Source organism: Marmota marmota, unplaced genomic scaffold (assembly GCF_001458135.2).
Source record: "Marmota marmota marmota unplaced genomic scaffold, marMar, whole genome shotgun sequence".
Classification (NCBI taxonomy): Eukaryota; Metazoa; Chordata; class Mammalia; order Rodentia; family Sciuridae; genus Marmota; species Marmota marmota.
The window spans coordinates 9,164,519-9,174,871 of NW_026000119.1; the positions used below are offsets into that span (position 1 = coordinate 9,164,519).

Genomic DNA, 10,353 nt, shown 5'->3' on the forward strand with positions numbered 1-10,353 from the left:
ATGTGAATAAGTTTTGTTGCCAGGGCTGTGATGGAAAATGATAGCTGCAACTTTGAAGTTGAGTTTCAAAAGGAATAAGATGCCCTTTTTCGGCCTTTCTGCTATTTTGTACTTGGAAATCAGACATGGTAGCAGGCCATCTTTGCCTTGTAGATGAGGGCAGTGACCTAGAATGGTGGCAAAGCAATAAGATAGAGGGAGCTTGGACAACCTCAGGGAAAAGAGCCTCCATACAAGCGTTGGTCCACCTACCTGTGTCAAGGAGAAATAAGCCTCTATCTTGGCCACTGTTAATTTGGGTCTCTTACATGTATCTGAACCATAATGTTAACTGATCTATCAATTTTAAAAATAATAGGCTATGGCATCAATGACACAAAATGAAATTACCACCAGTAGAAAATAACGTGGCCCCTGAAGAAATTAAGGTGCTTAAAGTTGCTGGATGGACAATATGAGAAAGATAATGTAGCCATGTATTGTACAGAAGGCTAGGCCGTAAGTAATAAGGGAATCACTTAAGTGAACTGTAATATTTCCCATCTGGAAACCATATCTCCAACTCTTACTGTATGACATTAGTATTTTCATCGCATAACCTGTTCTTCTCCCAGGTGAACAGCTGTGAGTTTGCTAAAGGCTGCAAGTGCTGTTGGTTTCACATCACTTTCTAAAAACTACCCATTTATGTGAAATGGAAATAAAACAAGCAGAAATTCCCTTGGATCAGAGATTAGGATTTCCCCCAGCACAATCAATTTGTGGTTGGTTTAGCTTGATCTAAGGACAACATCCAATCAGAGTTTAGGAGGAAAATTGATCTCCTAAATAAATATGGTTCCACAGAGCATGTTCTCAAAAGAATTCCTCAGGTTCAAAATATATAGCAGTGACTTGGTAGAACTCCATTCCCTGACTATGAAGAAAAGCGGTGTTCCTTTCCTCTTGGGCCTCATCTTCCTGGTTCTGTTTGGAGTTCAAGGTAAGGGATTATGAGTTATATTACATTAGTAGAGTCAGAGGTATGACTCACTATTAAGCCCTATAGGTTCATCAGATAAAGTTGAATATTCTGCATGCCCCAGAAAGTAATGTTGGTCACTCATAAAAACATCTTGGTGATGTGGTTGATTATCTGAAGATCATAACTTGGACCTGCCAAGTCAAACACAAGTCTTCTCAATTTAGGTGTGTACATTCCTAGTTAAGTCTTAATAAATGTTTGAACATTTAATAACAAGAAGCCCTATCTCAGAGCCAAGAAATTTCTGCATATTTTATTTCCATTTCACATAAATGGGTGGTTTATAATAAGGGATGTGAAACAGCAGCACTGGCAGCTGATAATGAGATAAGAGACTCTGTTTCCTATACTGTTTTCATGTTTTTTCCTGATATGGATTCTTGATAAATATGTCTGTGTTTAACCAATTGAGAATCGAGAAATCAGAGAGATCGCCCCTAATCCATTTACTATTTTTGTTACCTTGGTTAATAACCTTACTGGAACTCAGTTTCCATATTTGTAAAATGGTATTTTGAAGTTAATGTGTGACACAGTAAGCACTGCATAGATATATGCTGAATGAGTGTCAAAACTTTCCCCAAATTTAAAGCACTATTGAAAATCAAGCAGTGGGGATCATAGAGGATGAGGTTGGAAGTGGTAATTATAGTTAAGTAAAGCTCTCTGTTCAAACCTGTATCAACTCCATTTCACTAGGGTCAGGGAATAAATGTATTTGGGAGTTCCTTAGGAAGTTGGAACCACATAATGCTAATGAATTATATGTCTGTGTGTCTTACCTATAATAGGCATTTATTAAATGTTGTGGGGGGCTGAATTTGTGGCTCAGCAGTAGAGTACTTGCCTAGTATGAGCAGGACCCTGGGTTCCATCCTCAGCACCACTTTTATATTTATAAAAATAAATATAAAAAATAAATTTATTTGAAAAAAAAATGTTGTGAAAGTGTCTACTCCTCTTAAAGTTGTAAGGTGATGTATTTAAAAGCAGCACCTTTGGACACAGTAAAACCTGAGCTGAAATCCTACTTGTACTCCTGCCCCCTGAAAGCTATTGTGATTGGTCTTTATTTAATCTAACTGAACCTTAACCTCTTTATCTACAAAGGGGAGAAATACCTGCTTCAAAAGTTTGTGGTTATGATCTACCGACAGCAAGGGATAGAAATAATTATGATCAAATGCATGTATCATTTTGATGAATTGCCTCAATGGGAGAATTGACCTAACACGTGCATGTATTCCACTCTTTCTTTTTCTGATAGGAGCCCCAATAATGAGGAATGACCGTTGTTCCTGCATCAGTACTAGGCAGGGGAAAATCCACCCTAAAGCCTTAAAAGACATTAAACAATTTGCCCCAAGCCCTTCCTGTGAGAAAACTGAAATCATGTAAGTAAAAACTCATTCAATACACAGGTGCCACATTGGCAAGGGCACTAAATTTAGTGTGACTATTATTACTTCACAAAATGAGGGCAGTGATCTAGAAATGATGGCAAATGGAGTGCTTGCCCATGCAGACACTTAAAGTTCAGATAGTTACCCTTTCCATAAGTCTGTCTGCTGCTTTCTTTTTTTCTAAAAAAAAATTAAATTTCTGGTAGAGAGTGAGAACCAAGTATGATAGACTGTGAAGTAGCACGTCTTCAATGTAGAGAAGTTTGTTTTTCAAGAACAAAAATAACATTTCATTTATTTGAGACTAATTAGGATTGTAACCTGGAAAACATATATTCAAGCAGTCCAGAAAATGGGCTCCTAGAAAATGCTTAAAGAAGACACTGACAATCTTCTTAAAGAAGACACTGACAATCACCTATAATCCTACCAGCCAGTGATAAATACTATCATATACCTTCTGGGTACATGGTATTCCAAAGCTTCCTTATTTGCTTTGGGTATATGTGTTTATACACACACACACACACACACTATATATATATATATATATATATATATATATATATACACACACTAATATTTTATGCATATAGATACACAAATAAAAATCAATAAAATCATGTACAACATACCATAGTTGCCCCTTATCTGCTGATTCACTTTACTCACAGTCAATCATGGTCTGAAAATATTAAGTGAAAATTTCCAAAAATAAATAGTTCATAAGTTTTAAATAATTTTTATTATAGTATATAATTAAAATTATTTCATCATAGTATTATTTATTGTTAATCTCCTACTGTGCCTAATTTATGAATTAAACTTTATCATAGATAAGAATGTACAGGAAAAAACAGCATACATAGGATTCACTGCTATCTGAAGTTTCAGGCATTGGCAGAATATCTTGAAATATATCTTGAAATGAGATACATTTTAGTCTAAAAATCCTTTGAACAGCTTTTTGGTCCAAAACTCCACCAACTCCATTCCATTAAGGTCCACTTAAATTCCTAAGAAATTGGTCCACATCTCTTGAGCACCCTCAAATAGGAGTGTTTCAAGCCCATTTTATTTTTTTTAATTATTGTATTAGGTATGTTTGTGTACATTTGCTTTTATGATGCTTGTAACTTATTTTAATGCTCCTGCAAAGTCAGTGTGATATTTACTCATCCTACAGATCCCTCATCTTTGGCTGACAGCATTTCAAAACACAGCAGTGGACCAAATAAAAATTCTTGCCTTTGTAGAGGTTGTTCTCCCATTGCTGTTCTTTAAAAAACCTAATTGTTATTAAACATAAATCTAATTGTTATTTTAATCCAATTATGTTATTGATCTAGGGTGCTCAGCAGGCATCTAATCAGAAAGGCCACACACCCAAAGCAGCTGCTCTGTGTGCTTTGGGAGCTCTTCAGGTAGCCCTTAAAGCTTTATACTATGGATTCCAGAAATTGGCTGGTCCTTGAAATCAGTGGTATTCTATGTACGTAAAGTGTTCCCTTCCCTTATGATCAAAGCATATGATCCAGGGAACTCTACATCCTCTCCCTTTCATAAGGGTGCTTAGGGTTAGGGTCAGGCCTGGAGTTGCCCTTGGATGATTTCAGTTGGCCTGGTGACTCTTAGTTATGCCTTCAGGGTGTTCTTGCTCTGCATAAAGAGAAAATTCTGTGGAAGATGTGGTTGAAGCATCAAGAGGAACAAAAATGGAATTTCACACAGTTTCCCAAATGATTATGACCTGCTTTTCTGCTACTAAGAATTTTGTCTAATAGACATTTACTTACATAAAAAGAAGTTGGTCCACATAGCACCCATGAGTATATGTATGTGTCTAACCTGTAACAGACATTTATTAAATATTGTGACACTGTTTTCCATCCTTTTGAATTGTCTTGAATTGATGGGAGACACTTAGGATAATATAATAAGATAGAGTTCCTACCTGTACAGTTCCTTTACTGAACAGTTTTGCAATATGATTTTCATTAACACTATAATTATGAACATTTTCTCATGTTTATGTCTGTAAATCTTCTATAATAATTTCATTTTTTCTTAATAATTCCTCCCCCTTTTATTTTATTTTTTGGTGCTGAGGATTGAACCCAGGGAGCATGCTTCTGTCATTGAACTATATGCCCCAGCCATAATAATGTCATTTTAATGGTCAAATTATATTATATAGAGGTGCCATAATTTATATAACCAATGCCTGCTGTTAGAAATATACATTATTTCCAAATTTTGACTATTGCCAAATTCTTACTGTGACAGTATTGTCTTTAATTCTTCCTATCATTGCTAGGATAAATGATATGCATATTTTAAGTTCTTTCATACCTATATTAAGAATTATATATGAAATTTCTACTATTATTTTCAGATTGTACGGAGAGATTAATGAAATATCATGAAGTTATTCTTGGATGGGCTGCTATAATTTTTAAAATGCAACCAAATAATCTTGTCTTTAAATTTTTAAGTAATTTAAAGTAATTTCACTAAAAAATTCAGCAAAATTCATACCTATTTTTATTATTTCTACAAAAAAAATCAAATTATTTACAGAGAAAAAAGAAATCTCATTGCTGTTTCTTTGGCAGTGCTACAATGAAGAACGGGAATGAAGAATGTCTAAACCCAGATTCAGGTTATGTGAAAAAACTGGTGAAGATGTGGAAAGAAAAGGTTGGTGAAAAGAAGAACAGTTTTCTATCTTTTAGAAATTGTGGAAAACAAAGAATTCTGTGTAGCTCAATGAAGGGTACAGTTTTCAACCTTTCATCCTTTTGAATTGTATTGAATTGATGGTAGACACGAAGGATGCCAAGGTAATAAGATATAGTCCCTTCCTTCTATAGCAAGAATTAATTAGTTGTGATGCAATGCATACATATAATATCAAGGTATATATAAGAATCTTGAGGGTTATAGAGAAAGTAGTAATTGATTTTACCAGGAAAGCGACAGGGAGAAATTATTAAGGAAGACTTCATATATCAGGTGACATTGATTTGGAGCTTGAAGGGTAGGTAGCTCCCCAGGCGGCTAAGGACGGTGTGAACAAGAGTAAAATCAAGACAGAGCTTGCTGTGTTCAGGCAACCTCATGTAATAAGACTGAAGTTTATGTGGAGAGAGAAAGATGTTGAGGTGGAAGAGTCAGTGAGGACAAAGTGGGAAGAATTCTGCATGACATGCTCAGGAGTTGGGTTTGATGAAGGACACAGAATATGTGGTGGGGAGCATTAGTTCTGTGGTCTGACAGACTATTGACTGGCCATGTACTAGCTGTCCAACAGTTGTAGGGACAAACGAGGCAAGGCACCGAAGATAGCAGGAAACAGTTTTATTTGGCTGCAGCCAGGTTCAGAGGGTACAGCCTTTGCTGTAATCAATCAATCCCCTGAACCCCAAGTTCAGGGAGTTTCAGAGTTTTATACCCAGCATGTAAGGGAGGGGCTCAGAAGTTCACAGTCTGCAGAAGTTTACATAAAAGCAGCTTTTTATTTCACTGTTCTGGGCAAGTTAACTCTTCAAGGATAACACCTGAGAAGAGGAGAACTTCTTCTCCCCTTTCTTTCCTCCCCCTGCCAGCTGTTACCATGGAGCCCAATTATAACTTATCTTAAAAATGTAGACTTCTCTGTGAAGCTCAGCTCAAGGCCAGAGGCCTTGTTTGCACATTTCTTCAAAGTACTATACTGGATACATTTGTGAAAAACTAGTAAGGGGGTGTCCAGCACCTAGAGTGCTGGTATCTTCTCGGCCAGTGGCCAAGTAAACAGGGTGACATGAAAATAGGAAGTTTATCTACAATGGACTCTTTTGCTGACAGTCCTAAAATCAGCCATGGTGAAGATGGCTTTTCTGTGGAGAAAGGGGGTGCCACTTCACAACTTTGGACAAGTCACCCTCTCTTAACCTCAACCCCCTCATGTATAAAAAGTGGATGATGATATTACCAACCTCAGAGGGTTTCAGTCAGGGCAGGTGGCTGGTAAGCAAAGTTGGTGTGAGGACATCAATAAGCCAGGAGAACAAACAAAAGAAGTGAGCAAATCAGAGAATCAAAAGAGGCCCCTTTGAGAGAAGGCAACTTTAAGACAGTTTTGAGAATAAAGAAAAACCACAGTCAGGAGTTTGGATATAAGGAAGGGTAATTTGTAAAATTAAAAAATATTATCCTTTCCCCGCCCCTCTCTGCAGGTCAGCCAAAAGAAAAAGCAAAAGAAAGGGGGAAAACAAAAAATGAAGACATTTTTAAAAGCTAAAAGACCCCAACGTCCTCATCAAAAGAAGACTACATAAGAGACCACTTTACCATCAAGTACTTTATGTTAAAATTTTTTTTTTAATTATACTGAAATAATTCCAAGAAGGGATGACCTCTAATAAATCAGTTTGTTAGTTTGAATAGAAAATCTAAAGTACTCTTTTAAAAATGTAACTAAAGTTAGAAAGTTGATTTTAAAACCAAAATGTTAAGACTTGTTAGAGGCAATAGTTGTCTTTGTTCCTCTACCCTCAACCAACTGAATTTCATCATGTGTAAGGCTATGATCTCAGTAACACCCACATCTGGACAAATATCCACACAAATACATCCCACACATAACAGCTGCCTGGGCTTCCGTGGCCACAAACTACAGCCTCTAGAGAGTATTCTGAGGTATGTGTCAGCAAGCCCCAGACCTGTCCATGTGCCAGTGAGTCATGCAGTTTGGAATTGAGCTGGACTCGCCAAGCTGCCATGGCTGTTGGCATCTGCATTTGAACCAACCTGTAGGCCTTTCACACAATGTGTCTGCTGCTTCCTTCTGAGGATCCATCACTGGAGATCACCAGAGCTTAGCTTTCAGAAACTTCTCTCTGGCTTTTGAGGTCATGTGACTCTTGCCTGCCCAAATTGACCACACTGTTTCTTGTCATTACCCTTCACTTTACTCAAGCCAATTCTTCACCATCTTGCCACAATTTAGTGCCTGTCTTCTCTCCACTACACAAGTTATGCACTCATTCATGAAATTCATTCACCTGGGTGTACTCCTTTCTCACTTTTCCCTCTATACTCCACAGGAATGCCTTCTTCTCCCTGCTTATCTCTACTTGATCCCAGTCTTCAAGGTTCAGTTCAAGTCCTGCCTCTTAAATAAAACCTTTCTGGAGAGTTGGGTGTATAGCTCAATGGTAGAGCAGTTGCCTAGCATATGTAACATCCTGGATTTGATCCCTAGCACTGCAAAAATAAGTAAGTGAATCTTTCAAAAATTTTTCTGGATGCTCAAATCATCATAAAACTACTATTTCATGAGTGTTTAGTACAATATGGAGGATCACTTAATTGTCATCTAATTAATTTCTGAATGTCTGTTTTCTCTCTCTAACCAGATTGTCAGTTCCTTGAGGGCAGAGTTACAGTTTAACTTCCTTGAGTCTGCCACCACATCTAAAAGACTGTGAGGCTGGGTTTTGAATAGTTTACTAATTGTATCTGTTATAGGTAGGAAGGCAGTCAGACCATCCTCTCAGAGAAAGCAGGATGTTTCCTGGCTACTCTACTGTGTCTAACCCTGGGTAACCTCTTTTAATCATTATCTTCTGGCCATTATCACTGCAGGAAAGAAGGATGAAGTAACATCCTTGTTTATTATATAACAGGATATTAACTTGGCTTCTCTAACAAATAAGAAGCACATGTTTCAAACATTTGTGACTATTCTGGACTATTATTCCAGAACATTCCAGATATATATGGCATCTAGAATCATGTAATCTTATAATGAAAAGCAGCTTTAGAGATCACGCATTGTGACTGAGGATGTAGCTCAGTGGTCAAGTGCTTGCCTAGTATGTACAAGGACTGGAGTTTGATCCCTAGCACTGAAAAACCAGAGAAAAGAAACACACACACAGAGATGTTAGCCAGTGCCCAACCTTTTGCCACCAATATGAAAATTCCTTCAATACCATTCCTGACAAGTTCCAACTTTCTGTAGTTTAAAAAGACAGCTACCAAGATACTTCTAAAAACTAATTGAAGGCAAAACAAATTTCATTGCCAGGTGACCTTGTTTTAGAATTTGCAAAGTTTTGTGATTATCAATTATCACACCATCTTTCACAAAGAAAAGGAATGATAAGACACTAAGAGCCAACGGGAAGAGTGAATTCTGCTAGTGGAGGCATGTTTGGTATCTAGTTAGCCTCTTCGAGGCTGGGAAATTTCTTCTGAGAGCATGTTCAGGAATTGAATAGGAGAGAATGTCGTTGGCCGGAATGTAAGCCTAAACTCACCTTCCCAAATACTGTCACTCCTCATGCTGCTCGTGATTTTGAGTGCTGCCCAGTGGTGATCCCATCTAAACAACTTTACCTAATCATGAAACTCTGTAGGTCCTTTCATATAATTTCTCTGAAAAAATATAAAAATGTTCCATATTTTGAGTCTGTGGCCCGGTTACCTTGCACCTCACAGGTAAAGTGGACAGTGTATAACTAAAAACCAAAGACTACCTGTTTTCAATAAATATTTGTGATAAACATATAGTCCCGTATTCTAATCATTCATCATTTATACATGCATATATACTAAGTAAATAATGTTTAAATTCAAACTAGTATGACATAAAGTACTTTGTACTTTGAAGCATTTTCTTTCTTAAAAGACAATAGGATCAATAAATAGATCATTGATTGGAAAATAAATCTTGGTTTTCTTTTTCATGTCTCAAACATGCCCTTTAACAAGTTCATGCTTAACAGTAATTCTGATGTGTCCTTATTCATTTACTTTTTGTTTTTCATCTAATGACATGCAATATTAATTAAAATAGACATGAACCCAGGTGTTGTGGCACACTCCTGTAACCCCATGATTCAGGAGGCTGAGGCAGGAAGATTGCAAGTTCAAGAACAACCTGGGCAATTTAGTGAGACTGTCTCAAAATAAACAATAAGGGGCTGGGATTGTAGCTCAGTGGTAGAGTGTTAGCCTTGCATATGTGGGGCATTGAGTTTGATCCTCAGTACCACATAAATAAATAAAAGAAAGATATTGTGCCCATCTACAACTAATAAATAAATAAATAAAAGGATGAGAATGGAGCTCAGTGGTAGAGCACCCTGGGTTCAATCCCCAATAACAACAACAACAACAAAAAGATAAAGACACAAAATCTCTCTAAAAGGAGCTCTTTGGGGCTAGGAAAAAAAAAACTTCCATGGAAAATATGACAACATGGCCTTATGACATTGTTGACTTGTAATTTTATATGGAATTCAGTTTATTTCCTAATCCTCAGGGGTAACACTATTCCAATGAGATTTAAACCCAGGGAACCAAAAATGTCTTCACCTTTTTCTATCTCCTGAAATTATACATGTTCAAATATTATAAGGCCTCAAGTAGGTATGGAGGAAATCTAAACACCAGGTAAGTTATTTAAAAAGTTAGTGCTATAGTTAAGTATTCCCCAAAGGCCCATGTGTTAAAAGTTGCTCACCAGTTAGGTGAGGCCTGCTAGGAGGAAGTTAGGACCTTAGTTCCTTCCAAAATCCCAACAGCATTTCTTGTAGAAATAGAGAAAGCAATCATGAAATTCATATGGAAAAATAAAAGGCCCAGAATAGCAAAAGCAATTCTAAGCAGGAAGTGTGAATCAGGCGGTATAGCGATACCAGATTTAAAACTATATTACAGAGCAATAGTAACAAAACAGCATGGTACTGGTACCAAAACAGGCGGGTGGACCAATGGTACAGAATGGAGGACACAGAGACTAATCCACAAAGCTACAACTATCTTATATTTGATAAAGGAGCTAAAAGCATGCAATGGAGGGAGGATAGCATCTTCAACAAATGGTGCTGGGAAAACTGGAAATCCATATGCAACAAAATGAAACTGAATCCC

At 37.0% G+C, this 10,353-nt stretch overlaps 1 protein-coding gene across 2 annotated transcripts; it reads left to right on the top strand.

Annotated features, from left to right (window-relative positions):
* The first annotated feature begins 834 nt into the window (after positions 1-834).
* On the top strand, positions 835-9,141 carry Cxcl9 (C-X-C motif chemokine ligand 9). 2 transcript variants are annotated; one of them, XM_048784832.1, is made up of 4 exons: positions 835-982; positions 2,292-2,418; positions 5,040-5,127; positions 6,648-9,141. In XM_048784832.1, exons 1-4 carry the CDS (start codon positions 835-837, stop codon positions 6,747-6,749), a joined length of 465 nt encoding a protein of 154 aa, XP_048640789.1. In that variant the 3' UTR covers positions 6,750-9,141. The 2 variants fall into 2 exon arrangements, with proteins under 2 accessions (XP_048640789.1, XP_015354769.1); XM_015499283.2 differs by having other exon boundaries at positions 839-982; positions 5,043-5,127.
* The last annotated feature ends 1,212 nt before the right edge of the window (positions 9,142-10,353 follow it).

What these genes read in the sequence shown, in the direction of transcription:
- Cxcl9 (XM_048784832.1), top strand. Translation starts at nt 835, where the DNA reads ATGGTTCCACAGAGCATGTTCTCAAAAGAATTCCTCAGGTTCAAAATA. An exon ending in GGTTCTGTTTGGAGTTCAAG is followed by an intron (nt 983 to 2,291) that starts GTAAGGGATTAT and finishes TTTTTCTGATAG; the next exon opens with GAGCCCCAATAATGAGGAAT. An exon ending in TGTGAGAAAACTGAAATCAT is followed by an intron (nt 2,419 to 5,039) that starts GTAAGTAAAAAC and finishes CTGTTTCTTTGG; the next exon opens with CAGTGCTACAATGAAGAACG.